Here is a 15,773-nt window from a genome sequence, read left to right as displayed (position 1 = left end):
TTTCACTATGATGGTATTCATTAGCATGCAAAAAAGTTTTTGAAACTTTTATCCAGTCCTTAGGGCTACTCAACTAGTTCATTATATTTTAAAGAAAGTTGAAGAGTGGATTCAGTACAACCATCCATACATTATAGAACCTTAAAATAGGAAGGATCACATCGCTGCTCTGTAGTTAACACTGAAAATGGAAGTAACATTATATGTTTCTGTGTTTTTTCATGCATGACAACTTTACTAATCTAACTTGGACTTAAGAAGCTAATTAAATTATTGCCTTGGTCTATAGACCTGAAAGCAATTATTTATCCTTCAAGTTTCTATATGAAAATTAAAAAGACAAAGTCTAATATTGCCTAAACACCCTCTCCCTTGGTGCTAGGAAATCAGTGAACTGGTACGTCATTCTATTAAGCAGCCTAATAGTTCAGTAAAGGAAAGGTAACAATGAAGGAAAAAGCATATTTACTGCTGTACTAATTTTTTGTCAGTAGACAAAAATAGTTAAGATAGTTTGCTATGATGGTTAAGGCCAACAAGGGATGTGACAAGCCTGAGTTGGTGTTTCAGCTCTGTCACATGGGTGACAATATGCATCCAAATATCACAAAGTCTCAGTTTCCTCATCTGTCAAATGGGTGGTAAAGGACTCATACCTCAAAGAGTTGTTATGAGAATTTCAGGAAACAGTGCCTGGCAGGTTTATAATTTATTCAAGGATAAACGTCGGCTTGTGGTGAACACTCATGTGGACTAACATTTTTCTCTTCTTCCTTCCTTTCTGGGCATTGATTCCTCTTCCATCTGACATGATGCTTATAAAGTGGGGGGGTGGGGGTGGGGGGGGTGGGCAGGGGTGTCTGCCAATCCCACAAGACCCCAAGCTCCATGTTACTCAAGCTGAGTCAGTTGCCGCTCTCTCTTGAAACGTGCTAGATCTAAAGAAGGGCTTTCCCTCCCTGATATGTGATTGTGAGGTACAAGGTCATAGGAAAGCAAAGAAAATGAAAACTTGTGGAGAGAGGTAGAAAGGGCCAGCTGTGTGCTTGGTTCCTGTGACCAGCTGTGTCCTTGTGTTCAATGTAATTTTGTTACAGGGTTTAATATTGACAAATTCCCCCCTGTGTCCATGCTATGGAAGCTGGGTGTCTGTCACTTACAATGAGTGAGGTTCTAATTAATAAACTGGTTATTAGGAAAACAAAAAATTCCCTGGGGAAAAACATCCATGAGTTTTACTGCCTTATTACTTAAGTTAGGTTACGTATAACTTGGTCTCATTTTATGAGACGCAAGGAAATAATTACTGCCATCATTTTTATGTGATCTTATGTTATACTGAGAATCAATATAAGAGTTACTTCTAAACTCTATGATAATTTCACCTTTTCACTCAATTAACGGTCATGAAATTTTATTTGTACAAGTTTGCTAATACTGGCACAAAATAGACTGACATAGTGGACTGAAAAAATGTCATTTATTATTTCTTTGTTATATCGTAAAATAAATGAGATTTCACAGAGGTGAAAAATACTCCTAATTGGCTTTCTAAAATAATATGAAGCATTTAATAATTAAAAGAAACTAGCATATTCTGAGTTAAAATACTAAACATTACTAAATATACACAGTTGTTAAAGGTCAAAGAGGAAAGACACTAATCCATACATACTTTTTACCTGAAAAGTTTTTTATTAGCCATTAATTTCTGGTGGCTCAGACAGTAAAGACTCTGCCTGCCATGTGGGAGACCTGGGTTTGATCTCTGGGTTGGGAAGATCCCCTGGAGAAGGGAACAGCTTCCCACTCCAGTACTCTGGCCTGGAGAATCCCATGGACTGTATACTATATATACTATATAATGTTTTTATTTTCTGTCATTTAAATGAAACACCATGCTGAAAAAGAAACAATGTTCAAACAGCCTTCAGTAGGATAATAGTTGTAGTAATAGTAATGTCTTGACGGGAATAAATTTTAAAGAAGACTCAAGGGGAAATTTATGAGCAAAATAATGCAATCTTTTTTTGTCTTAAAATCAGAACCTGAGTAGAGGAAAACAGCTTTTCCACACCCACATTGACAATCATTTGTATAATTTTCTAAACACTTTTAGAGGTGAACTATACCGTTACAGTGTTAATTGTTTTGTTTAATAATTGCTACCATAGCTTCAACTCCTAAAATACGTGTGGGTGCGTGGGTGCCTGCACGCCTGCATCTGCATACACACCTGCCTGCATCTGTGTGTGGGGTAGAGAGGGGGACGCAGACATAAGACTCTAATTCCCTGTGCAGTTTTGACTTTTAACCTGAACTCTAGATAACGGATAGGTGAGAAGGTATGTATATTCCCTGGCTACCTCAAGAGGCGTGGGGGCAGGAGTGGGCTAAAGCCCCACAGCTGTCCTGCCCGTCTACTTTCATTATGCAGCCGTGTGGTTTTCAAAGGAGTTCAAATCTGGGACTGAGAACCTCCAGGGAGGTTGGGTGAACAAGAAAGAAGCCAAGAAACATTTGCGCAGGATTAAGAGACTCTAGACACTGCGAGTCAAGAAAGAGCTAGGAGATCAGTGGCCAATGAGCAGAGGGAAAGAGAAAGGAGAGGAGAATGAAGGCATGAGTTGAAAACAAGCCCCCAAACCCAAGGTTAAGGAAGGTTATCAACACAGAGGCTTGGTTCTGTTCCTTGATCTACTCCATTTTAACCGATGACCTTGGTCAGCACCACAGTATTTTCTTGGCCTTTGTGTTTTTACTTAATTTTTTTAAAAAAGGCTTACTATACTACCTGCTCAATTCATTGAGCCAAATACAAAAGTGGTTTGAGAGTATGCATAGTAAGACCAGTATGAATGATGATGAAACTTTTGCTGTTTCATTGTTCTACTTTTTAACAGATGTAAACCAGGTGGTTAAAATCAAATGAAAAACAATTCAACTTCACTAAAAGGAAATATTATATACTGACATGATACAATTCAAGTCAAATTAAGTAGTTCCCTATCACTCAAGAGAAGGAAACTATTGACAAAGCTGTGAACTTTGTTAAATTTCTATAATTATTCAGATAATTTTAGCTCAAGTAAAAATTATATTGACTTAATAACCTTTCATAGGCAGAATGAGTAATTCTGGGAAGCTGAGTGGTCCAGATGGCTATATTTCATTCATTTAGCCCTATTTTTGTATGGTTGCCATTTTGGAAGGAAGTTTACTAAAATATAGTATAAACTCCTATGCCTTCTCTTAACTGATTTATATCCTATCTTCAAAAATAAACAAACCACAGCTCATTGCTTCAGCTTTTCTTTTATTGTAAAAATCCCCAAAGACTACTCTGGTTTGTTTTATTTTAGATTTCTTATGTATCCTTTTTATAATTTTCTTTCTCCTCGTTGCTGTCAGACTGCCAGACATCATTTCTCACTGCCACCCTTTCCCCTGCCGTATCATTTCCATCTTGGTACATACTCATAATCCACTGGAAAACAAGTGAAACTAGTTACAACAGTGTCTAAAGTAAGAGTTAATACCTCTGAGAGAGTGGCTTTTCTACGATCTTCACTATCTTTTCGACATAATACTCTCTTGGCTGCTCAGATAATTTCTCACACTCTTTCAGATTCTCAGCAAATGGGAGAGGTCACTAAGCAAGGACAGGGCTGAGCTTCAGACACAGATACTAGTATACAGTCAGAGAGGCGACCAGTACAGGGAGCAAGGAGAAGAGCTGGAGAGGAATGCGTTCAGGGTGAAACACAGCCTCAGTGAGTGGGACAGGATGAGCAAGGGCCTGGGTAGGCAAAGGAAGGAGTTGGAGATCAGGCAGGAGAGACCGATAGGGAGAAAAAAAAATAAGATGGGCAACGAAGATCATTACCTGCAGATCATCAATGAGAAGTTGGTGTTAAATGACATTAGTTTGGAGCAGGGAGAGGCATGAGACTAAATAGAAAAGTGAAGTGAAAGTGTTAGTTGCTCAGCTGAGTCCGATTCTTTGCAACCCCAAGGACTGTAGTCTGCCAGGGTCTTCTGTTCATGGAATTCTCCAGGCAAGAATACCAGAGTAGGTTGCCATTTCCTTCTCCAGGGGATCTTCTCAACCCAGGAATTAAACCTGGTTCCCCTGCATTGCAGGCAGATTCTTTACTGTCTGAGCCACCAGGGAAACTGAGGCCAAATCACTGTGCAGCTTTGCATGACAGGTAAAGGAGTTCAGATCCCATTGCAGAGGCTACTAGAGGTTTTAAACCAGGGTAGCAAATGCTAGCTCTGTGTTTTAAATACATCATGGTAGCATCTACCTTGATGCAGAGATACCAATTAAGAAAGTATTGCAATAGTCCTAGCAAAAGATGGTATGGACCTGAAGTAGGGCAATTAATGTCAGTAGTGATTTTTAGTGTTTAAAATATACATACTTGAAAGTTGTTAGGAGACTAGATCTTAAAAGTTCTCATCACAAGGGAAAAAGTTGGAATTATGCGAGATGATAGGTGTTCCTAGTCTTATGTGGTGATCATTTAACAATATATACAAATATTAAATCATTATGTTGTACATCTTAAACCTGTATAATCTTACATAAATTATATCTCAATAAAACTGGGGGGAGAAAAGAAAATTTTTAGCAGAGTGTACCTGATAAGATTCTTTGTCAACAACTGATTATTTGGTTGAAATAATTAGTTTGCTTGTTTTTTTAATGGCATTTATTAAAAGATGCCTGAGAGCAATTCATCCAGTGTTACTCAGTAAGAAAATGAAACTCAATAAGCTATCATAAAATGCACATATACACATATGACACTATGAGACACTAATTGATAATAGAAAAAAAGGAGTTAGGAGAAAAGGCTTCAGGAGAGAAAAATCATGGAGAGAAGTATTTTCTGGAATAGTTATTCAAAAGTAAAGAAACGGATTCACCTTGGTGTGTCCTTTGGTACATACACATAGCATACTCAATAAATGCTTATTAAATAGAACAAAAAAAAATCATCATACAGGTTCTCTCTGCTCTGTTTCCTTCAACACTGAGTACTTTGAGTAGCATCAAAAAAGATAACTAATGTTCAAACACTCTCTGTTTCTGACAGCAGAGGTTCATAAATCACAGTAAACAACAAAGTATAAAAGCTATTATGGGTAATTTTCTTTCATTTACTTTTTTTTTTTTTTTAATAAATTTAATTCATTTACTTTTAACAACAGGTAAAACCAGCCAACATTATACAAAATAATATCAGGAAAGGAGAAAGCATGGGAATGACTAATGTAAAAAAAAAAACAAAAAATATCATAAAGTTACACGACATGACTTTTTTTTCTTGCCTTCCAAACACAGAATATGAAAATGGACCTTAAAAATTCCCAATAGAAGGGGGCTCAAAAAGCAGTATGTTTTTACCCTTTAAATTGACTAACCACTGAGGAAGAAAATTGATAGCAAAGTGAAACTCTAGTGATGTAACACTTTTCTACTGCTATGAAGTAACTGATTATAAAAATCTTTCCTCTATTTTCTGAAAAGTACTGGGGAAGCAAGGAGACGAGGCAGGCAGATTTAAGGTTGACTTTAAACTGGATAAAGTAAGACAAGTGAACTTCTTATTTTTCTTCCAAGCTTAAAAAAACAAGCAAAATAGCACCTTCTTCTTGCTGTATTTAAGTTGAAATGTGCTGTCCAACTTCCCAGGGCCTCTGTAATCTGCACCAGACAGCACGCACAAACTCCTCACTCGTACCTCCTGTGCAGGCACAGTCCCTGACCACCCCCTCCATCGCCCCCCGCCCCTCTTCCTGAGCTCTGCTGACTCCCCCTGACACAGCCGCTCTGCTCCTCACACTGGGTTGCTGCTTCCAATGGTTCTATCCTAACTAATCACTTCAATCCACACCCAAGTGTGCTCAGCATCCAAGTCATTCAACCACCTACTACGTAGGTGTGTGCAGGTGTGTGTGCATACATTATGTCCGTGTGTATATATGATACATACATAATTACATCTATAACAGAGTATCCAGAAGGCATAGCTCTCCAAAGATAGAAATAACCATCATGAACAATTTGCAGACTGTGAGAGGTGCAAACTCAACAATGATTTAGGTCCCCCAGTAGGCTGACTGGAAAAACAGTGATACCGCCAGGAGAGAGTAGTAAAGCAATGTTGCGAGAGATGATAAGCGTGCTGTGTGTGTCTCTGTATGTACACACACACACACACACACACACACACACACACGTTCCCGCAAAGGGTCAAGAAAAGTGGTATGCTCCTGATGGGAAATTTATTCCCATTGAAGTAGAGCTTCCCTGACAAAGGCTGAGAAGGAAAATGGCTACTTTCCAAATGTCTGATCTGGTTCCAACTACAGTCAAAGCATTTTCCAACACTACATCCCTTACAAGTAATAAATGCTCATGAATTATACTTCTGGACACAGCATGATAAATCTTTCAGGTCTGCTTTTACTATGGAAAGTGAATGATGAGAAAATATTCTGAATGGCATGTTTATTTTTTAAAATGCATCAGAATGCTTTTAAGCCAAAAGTGAAAAATCAAAGTAAAAATATATGTTGGCCCCCGAGTTCATCTCTTAAATCTACCATGTAATTTATTACTACTTGCTAGTGAGGTAGATACCATTTCAGTTTTAAGCCAAAGTACATAAACAATATAAGTTGTTAGGATCTAAATTAAATAAATTCTGTGGTCTGCTTATAAAAGAAAGGCACTTCGGTGTCTTATTTAAATTTATAATCTTGAAAAAGAGAAGTTAAAAAACATTACTTTATAGATATTTAAATAATTTATGTTTGCTGCTGCTGAGTCGCGTCAGTCCTGTCCGACTCTGTGCGACCCCATAGACGGCAGCCCACCAGGCTCCGCCGTCCCTGGGATTCTCCAGGCAAGAACACCGGAGTGGGTTGCCATTTCCTTCTCCAATGCATGAAAGTGAAAAGTGAAAGTGAAGTCGCTCAGTCGTGTCCGACTCTTAGCGACCCCATGGACTGCAGCCTACCAGGCTCCTCCGTCCATGGGATCTTCCAGGCAAGAGTACTGGAGTGGGGTGCCATTGCCTTCTCCGAATTTATGTTTACTCACATTCTAAATATCAGTCTTCTATATATAATTATTTATCATATAGTTTAAAGGTAAGAAATGTAAATATTTATTTGTTAAAGAAATTATTTGTAGTTACAGTATGCTTTCTAATAAATTAATTTTTCTGCAGTTAATTTCCTTTTAAAATAATGATACTGAATATACAGTCATTTCATTTTTGAATTTAAGAATCTAGATATTTATTAATGACATATTTGACTAAAGTAATACTTAGAAGAAAAATTTTAATGCTAGGTCCTGAAATTCTGTAAGGAATTTAAAAATATCAGGTCCTAAAATGCTGCAAAAAAATTCTCTACTTGATTTTGGTGTTTTGTTCTCCTCATATGTATTTTTATGACATACTAAAGAAACCAGTCTCACCTGTTTTTGATTGCAGGTTTCTTCTTGGTTCTTCAGGGGCCTCAATTGGCTGATCAGCCAGGAAAACTCGAGCTTGGTCTATAGCATTCAGGACAGAATACTCTTTCTCCTTTAACTCATGTCTCAGTGCCTTTGCAAAGAGAAGGAAAAGTTGAATTTGTAATCCAAGGTGTTCACCAAGTCATGGAACATCTTCAATTAGACCACTTCTGTTCACACTTGTCAAGGCAATGGCTAATCACCAGCATGTAAACAAGGTTAAAAATAAAAATGTAAATTCTACACATTGGAATGATAAAACGTGAATAAAAGCAAAAAGATGATTCCTGTGTAACTAACATGAAAAAACCCACCAAAACCCCCTAAATTTACAATATTCACCTGAGGGAAACTGCTACAGTATATCTGAACTTACACAAAATGTACTTCATGGTTATCAGATTGCTAAAATATAAGAGCCTGATCTAAGATACTTTTCTCTTATGAGACTGACTGACCAAAAAGATCACATCCAATGATACAGAAAGAGGCAATTTCACAAGTAGTAATGAGATCCTCAGAAGTGTTTTACATCCTTTGGAATACATTAAGAAAAAAATTAAGAGATAGAAACAAATTAAAGTACATGAAATCAAAACTAAACCAAAGAGAACACATAAAAGACAATCTCCAATTATCTTAAAATATATTCTATCTCTCATGCTGAGGCAATTACAATTTTTCCCTTGTGACATTTTTCATGCAAATCTATGAGTCTCAGAGCAGTTTATCTATAGTACTTTGGCTGTTTTAAGTAGGGTTGAACTTTCACCTCTGCTCCTATAAAATGTTTGGTGATGAAGACTAATTGACTAGTGTTTAAAAACAAGAAAACTCATCCAGTGTCTACTGCAAGATAAGAGTAAAAGAAGACTTTCTCATGTGCTATTTCAATACTGTAGCTAGATCAAAATTGTTGTTATCCTATTAAATTATGTACATAAACACCTACTGACTCTAGTATTTTGCTTTTAATACAGTTCCTTGGCAATGCATTATGAAAACTCAACTTTCTATTTTCTAAAATATTACCCTCTAAATTGTATGTTACAAGCAACCAAGTCCTTCTGAACCTAAATATTTTTAACAGCATTTGATATACTGGGATGACAGGGTATTTGGAGGCCATATCCTCATCATCCACAGTAAATAAAACCCACAAATTCTAAATATCTAGAAGGAGAAGGAAATGGCAACCCACTCCAGTATTCTTGCCTGGAGAATCCCAGAGACAGAGGAGCCTGGTGGGCTGCTGTTTATGAGGTTGCACAGAGTCGGACACGACTGAAGCGACTTAGCAGCAACAGCAGCAGAAATATCAGAGAATCTTATGTAAAAAAACCTGAACCTGAGCACTAGAAAAACACTGGTAATGAAGTTGAAAGAGACTATCACAGGTGGGGAGGTGTGAGAAGAGCAGGCAAGGAGTGGAGAGAAATGGAGTAGACAGTGTTGGTTTTTGTGATAAGCACTGTAAATATTATTTGACTTATAAATTGCATACAATTATTACTTTGATAAAAATTTCAAATTAAAGGAATAAAAGTACACAACAACAACAACAAAAATACCAACCCATAATTTGTTGTTGTTGTTTAGTAGCTAACTCCTATCCAACTCTTTTGCAACCCCATGGACTGTAGCCTGCCAGGCTCCTCTGTCCATGGGATTTCCCAGGCACAGGGTGCTGGCAGGGAATGACTCCTGAACTCCTTGGATGAGCCAACAAAGGGAAGTAGAGGAGGCAAGTCTGGGCAGGTGGGAACCATGCCGAGTACATAAAAATACGGGGTTCAAGCTCTAATGTCAACTCAACCCTCAAATATCCTAGGGAACAGCATACATTCAATATCTTTTCATACTCTATTTTGCAAATTTAATTTTGTTATTCAATTTGTTCTATTCCAATTATATTTAATTGCATGTCAGAAATGGGTTTAACTTTCAACAACACTATACATATAATCATTCTACCGCCCTTTACCTCTCAATTAGACATAAAAGAAAACCAGCATTTCCTAACCACCTGGTGCACATTAATGATAAGCTAATTAGACTCCAACAGAGTTGTTTTGTACACAGAGCTACAAAGTGGCATTCAGCTTTAGGTTCTAATATCACATGATATATATGAACTATCTTAAATGAGCATAACACTATCTAATTGGAATTTTTTCTATTTTAATGACTTTATATTTTCATTTAAAACAATTCTGTTCTCAGGCAATAACAAGTATTAGCAAGGATGTGAAGAAGTTGGAACCTTCATAAACTGATGCTAGAATGCTTAAAATAGTGCATTGACTTTGAAAAACAATTTGGAAATCCCTAAAAATGTTAAACATAGTTACCATATGATCCAGTAATACCACTCCTAGGTATACACCTAAGAGAACTGAAAGCATACGTCCCCATAAAAACTCACACATGAACATTCATAGCAATGTTATTCATAATAGCCAAAATATGGACACAACCAAAACATCCATCAACTGGTAAATGGATAAACTAAATGTATATCCATATAATAACATCTCATTAGGCAACAGAAATGAATGAAATAGCGATACATGTTACAACACGGATGAGTCTTGAAAACATTACACGAAGTGCAAAAAGACAGACACAAAAGCCCATTAGTATGAAACGCCCAAATAGGTAAGTGTATAGAGAGAGGAAGTAGATTGGTGGCAGCTTAGGACTTCAAGGTTGAGGGAAGAATGGGTGAGTTAACTGCTCATGGGCATCAGGTTTCTTGGGGCAGGGGGTAACAAAAATGTTCTAAAACTAGATAGTGATGATGACTCTGAATATATATACTAACAGCCACTGACCATCTAGTCCCATCATTTCATGGCAAATAGATGAAATAGAAACAGTGGCAGATTCTATTTTCTTGGGCTCCAAAATCACTGCAAATGGTGACTACAGCCATGAAACTAAAAAACGCTTGCTCCTTGGAAGAAAAATTATGACAAACCCAGATACGGTATTAAAAAGCAGAGACATCACTTTGCTGACAATGGTCCGTATAGTCAAAGGTATGGTCTTTCCAGTAATCACATACGGATGTGAGAGTTGGACCAAAAAGAAGGCTGAGTGCCAAAGAACTGATGCTTTCCAACTGTGGTGCTGGAGAAGACTCTTGAGAATCCCTTGGACAACAAGGAGATCAAACCAGTCAATCCTAAAGGAAATCAACCCTGAATATTCATTGGAAGGATTGACAACTCATTAGAAAAGACTCTAATGCTGGGAAAGATTAAGGGCAGGAGAGAAGGGTATGACAGAGAATGAGATGGTTGTATGACATCACCAACTCAATGGACATGAGTTTGAGCAAACTCTAGGAGAGAGTGAAGGACAGGGAAGCCTAGCATGCTGAAGCCAATGGGGTCGCAAAGGGTCAGAAACGACTTAGCAATTGAAGAACAACAACTAAATTGTTCACTTTAATAGAGTGAATTTTAATGCTATGTGAATAATGTCTCAATAAAGTTATTAAAATAAAATAGTTCTGTTCTTCCCCCCCCCCCCGCAAAAAAGTCCCCTAGGTAATCTCTTTATTTATGAACCTCCATTCCCACCCATCTGCAAGGTAATTGCTAATCCTGTATATTAAGTATATTCCCACCTCAGCATTTCCAGGGACAGCTCATCCTCATATATTGTAAACATGCACCTCTCCCCACCATTATACTGTTAGTTCTTCCAGGTGAGGCTCACCTCTTAATTATTCAAAATTCTCAGTGCTTGTCTAGATATATACAGAATATATATATATATGTATGTATATATGTGTGTGTGTGTGTGCATGCGCACGCTTAGTCGCTCAGTCATATCCAACTCTTTGTGACCCCATAGCCCACCAGGCTACTCTGTCTATGGGGATTCTCCAGGCAAGAATACCAGAGTGAGTTGCCATGCCCTCCTTCAGGGGATCTTCTCAACCCAGGGATCAAACCCAGGTCTCCCGTATTGCAGGCAGATTATTTACCATCTGAGCCACCAGGGAAGCCCAAGAATACTGGAGTGGGTAGCCTATCCCTTCTCCAGGGGAACTTCCCAACCCAGGAATCGAACCAGGGTCTCCTGTAGGGCAGGTGGATTCTTTACCAGCTGAGCTATCAGGGAAGCCTATATATATATATATATATACATATATATATACTATACATTATATACATATAATACTTTATTAAAATTTAATGGGGTAAATAGCATACTTACTACATTATTGGGCTTTCCTTGTGGCTCAGCTGGTAAAGAATCCGCCTGCAATGCAGGAGACCTGGGTTCGATCCCTGGGTTGGGAAGAGCCCCTGGAGAAGGGAAAGGCTACCCACTCCAGTATTCTGGCCAGGAGAATTCCATGGACTGTATAGTCCATGGGGTTGCAAAGAGTCAGACACGACTGAGTGACTTTCACTTCACATATATCCTATATATATATATATACATCCATTTATTTCCCCAATAAATGCTTGGGAAACAATGAATAAAAGAAGGCATGATTTCAGAATTAAATTTTAAATTCTGACAAAGCAAAATACACCAGAGTCCCCAGACTCTGACTATCCTAAAACAGAATAATTATTGGATTCCAGTTAGCTCTGGACTATTTGAACGATCTACTTTGAAAATTACTGGTAAATAATTTTGGATGCAAAGTTAATTTTCTCTTATCATTTAGTAAGTAGCTAGATAATCTAGTAACTCAGCAATGAAGTAGTATTTCACTTTGCTGTTGGTCATTGTTTTATTAATAACAAATATCCTTTTCTCTCTCTAACCAAAGAACTTATCTCACTGAAAGAAGTGATATAAGCTTACTTCATCTTGCTTCTTTTTCCACATCCTAATTTGTGAGGAAAATGCATAGGGTAACAGTTCCAAAACTGATGCAGTCATTAGATTGAAAGTAGCACCTGTTATTACTATCATATCAAATTCATCTAAATGGACTGACTTAAAACAATGACAACTTATTTGTCATGAGTTTATGGATTGCTAACTTGACCAGCTCTTCTGCTGCTGTCACAGAGGATTGCTTGTGAGGCTGTAATCATCTGTGGCTTGAATGGGATTGGAAGTCCAAGATGGTCTCACTCACATGTCTGGGATTACTGCTGGCTGCTGGCTATTGGCTGGAACACCATGGTTTCCCTCTGTGTGATCTCTAATTGCCCAATAGGCTGGACCAGGCTTCTTCAGCATAATGATTGGTGTCCCCAGAGAGCAGAATGAAAACTGCAAGATCTTTTAAGGTATTAGCTTTAGAATAGCTCTGTCCAACAAAACTTTCTACAATGATGGAAATGTTCTAAAACTATGCAGGCCAATAAGGCAACACTTGCCATGTATGGCTATTTGGTATGCACTTGAAATATGACTGGTATAGTGGAGGAACTGAATTTTAAATTGTATTTAACTGTAATTGATTTAAATCAATAGAAATGGTGACACATGGCAAGGGTTACCATGTTAGACGCATGAAATCAAGGTAGAAGGAGCTATAATTGCCAAGGTCCTAGGGAAGTGTTTGCCAGGCTTGGCAGGCTGGCACTGTCAGGACTGAATGAGTGGCAGATGAGGGTAACTATTTCTGCAAAAATATTTTATATCCTGAAAGTTAGAGGGAAAAACATGCTTTGTTGTTGTTAGGAGAGGTACCTGGTAACCACATCCTTCTTCATACAACAGAATCGGGCTATGTTGCTAACTCTGGCTTGGTTATCAACCTAACAGATCTCCATTTCACAAAGCTTATCCATTTTCTATTCTAGTACATAGGCAGAAAGACCCTAATCCCCCTCCCAGAAAAACACGTGCAAAATGAAGCTTGAGCTTAAAAGCAGTAGATAACAATCAGCTGTAATAAGAGGAAGATACGGAATAATTTCAAACAATACAATTGAAATTACATTTTAAATTATACAATTGAAATCATACTGTATGCTCCTAGGTGTTTAGTGTAAGGGGATAGAGACTCAGCTACCTCAAGTCAAAACTAAATGGAGGGCACAAGGACTGTCCCATGGCCCTAAGAAAAGATTCAACTTCTCTGCCATCCCAAGGTGTCATGGGAATGTACAATAGAATTTTCCAACAAACATTTCCACCAACATTAAAATTTCAAAACACATATTACATTCACAGAATCTACAAAGAAGGGCTTCCCTGATGACTCAGTGGTAAAGAATCCGCCTGCAGTGCAGGAGCCACAGGAGACGCGGGTTCAAGCCCTGGGTCAGGAAGATCTGGAGGAGGAAATGGCAATCCCCTCCAGTATTCTTGCCTGGAAAAAATTCCATGGACAGAGGAGACTGGTGGGCTACAGTCCATGGGGTTTCAAAGAGTCGGACATGACTGAGAGACTTAGCACAAGCACAAATCTATAAAGAAATATGCCAGGCAACAAGAGAAGACAGCAATTAATAAGCCCATGACCCAAGCTCTTAAGGAAGTGGGTCTCACAGTACAAGTGAGAACGTGTTGGTGCCACCAATCTTTAGAGATGTATAAATAGGGCACTGAGAGAACAAAGAGGAGTGGGGAGGCAGAGGCAGTTACAAGCAACCTTCCCAAAAATGTGTAAACTTTGTATTGAAAAATAAATTGGAATCAGATTAAATGTAATTAGGGGAAAAGCAATTCAAGAAAACAGAATAAACTGGTAAGCTAATTTAGTCTCTCATTGTTTTCCTATTAGGTAGCTTCTCTATGCTCATTTAAGCGAAATGAAGCCCCAGAATGTCAGATGGATGAAGACCTGATGTGCATATCAGAATTTAACTACTAAAATCCCAGAGTTTTCATCCTCAGTAATTTCTATGAACCAGACACCCCCTTCATCAAAGCTCGTCTTTCCTCCCACTTCTCTTCAGAGGCTCCTGCTGTTTTCCCATGAGTGTCTGGCAGCTGAGTAAATCAATTGCTTCTTAGTCAACTTTAAATGCCTAAAGAGAGATTCTCAATGATCCTTCTGAATGGTTGGGGAACATTTCTCCCCATCCGCTATTAGTTTGTGGGAAAGCAAGGGATTAAAGGATAAGGTGGTACAAAGAAGTGACCCGTGTGGCTTAAGTTAGAAAGTCTCATGGATCAATCAGCTGCTCTTCATTTTCATCATGAAAGAGGCATCACTTGCTGGGATGGCTGAATCACTGCCAAGGAAACAGCAGTACTATCAGTTGTTTCTGGCACCACTGACATGGACGAGGACAGGATCTTGCAAGCTCCTTAATATGAACACAGAGTCTGACAGAACCTGGAGGGAGAAGGGAAATCCCACCATCTTCTCTGTCCTCAACTGGCAACTTGGTCACACTGGACTGAGATAGGGGACAAGAATGACAAACCTGTGGGTGTGAGCTAAATCCTGGTGTCATCCCCTCCTCTATAAATAACAACTCTCCCCTCTCCTCTCTTTAATCTAAAGGCATAATCACCACACTGTCTGTATGTGTGCATGGTAAGTCGCTTCAGCTGTGACTGTTTGTGACCCTGTGGACTGTAGCCTGCCAGGCTCCTCTGTCCATGGAATTCTCCAGGCAAGAATACTGGAGTGGGTTGCCATTTCCTTCTCCAGGGGATCTTCCCAAACCAGGTGTCAAACCCAGGTCTCCTGCATTGCAAGCAGACTCTTTATCATCTGAGCCACCAGGCCAATCTAAAGTCCTACCCATAAATCTTAGTTCTTCTCGGAGACCAAGTTTCTTTCCTCAACTTCTACTCACTGTTATTTGTGGGGGAAGTACTAGTATTCTTGCCTTGAGAATTCCATGGATGGTGGAGCCTGATGGACTACAGTCCATGGGATCACAAAAAGTCAGACACAACTGAGCGACTAACACACACACACACACACACGACTCTAATGTCACTTCATATTCTTAGAAGGCAAACGACTGTAGTGTCTATTTGTGAACCACTTGTTGCAGAATAAAACAGCAATGTAAACCTCTGTGGTGGTAAAAAATGGCGAGACAGAATAAGAGACACAGATGCATAGAACAGTCTTATGGACTCTGAGGGAGAAGGGGAGGGTGGGACGTTCTGGGACAATAGCATTGAAACATGTATATTATCATATGTGAAACAGAACACCATTCCATGTTCGATGCATGAGACAAATGCTCAGGGCTGGGCAATGGGATGACCCAGAGGGATGGGATGGGGAGGGAGGTGGGAGGGGGGTTCAGGATGGGGAACACATGTAAACCCATGGCTG

The 15,773-nt window shown here is 38.8% G+C and overlaps 1 protein-coding gene across 6 annotated transcripts in view; it reads right to left on the bottom strand.

Annotated features, from left to right (window-relative positions):
• UTRN (utrophin) overlaps positions 1-15,773 on the bottom strand; it is a 538,953-nt gene that overhangs the window by 121,799 nt on the left and 401,381 nt on the right. For all 6 annotated transcript variants that reach the window (XM_081531053.1, XM_081531054.1, XM_081531057.1 and 3 more), the window contains one exon: positions 7,502-7,631. In XM_081531053.1, coding sequence (XP_081387179.1) covers positions 7,502-7,631 — 130 coding nt within the window. The remainder of the gene's footprint in view (positions 1-7,501; positions 7,632-15,773) is intronic.

Source organism: Giraffa tippelskirchi, chromosome 9 (assembly GCF_054371585.1).
Source record: "Giraffa tippelskirchi isolate mGirTip1 chromosome 9, T2T-mGirTip1v1.2.pri, whole genome shotgun sequence".
Lineage (NCBI taxonomy): Eukaryota > Metazoa > Chordata > Mammalia > Artiodactyla > Giraffidae > Giraffa > Giraffa tippelskirchi.
Note: the sequence above shows the minus strand (reverse complement) of the source record. Positions and strands in the feature narration are given on the sequence as shown.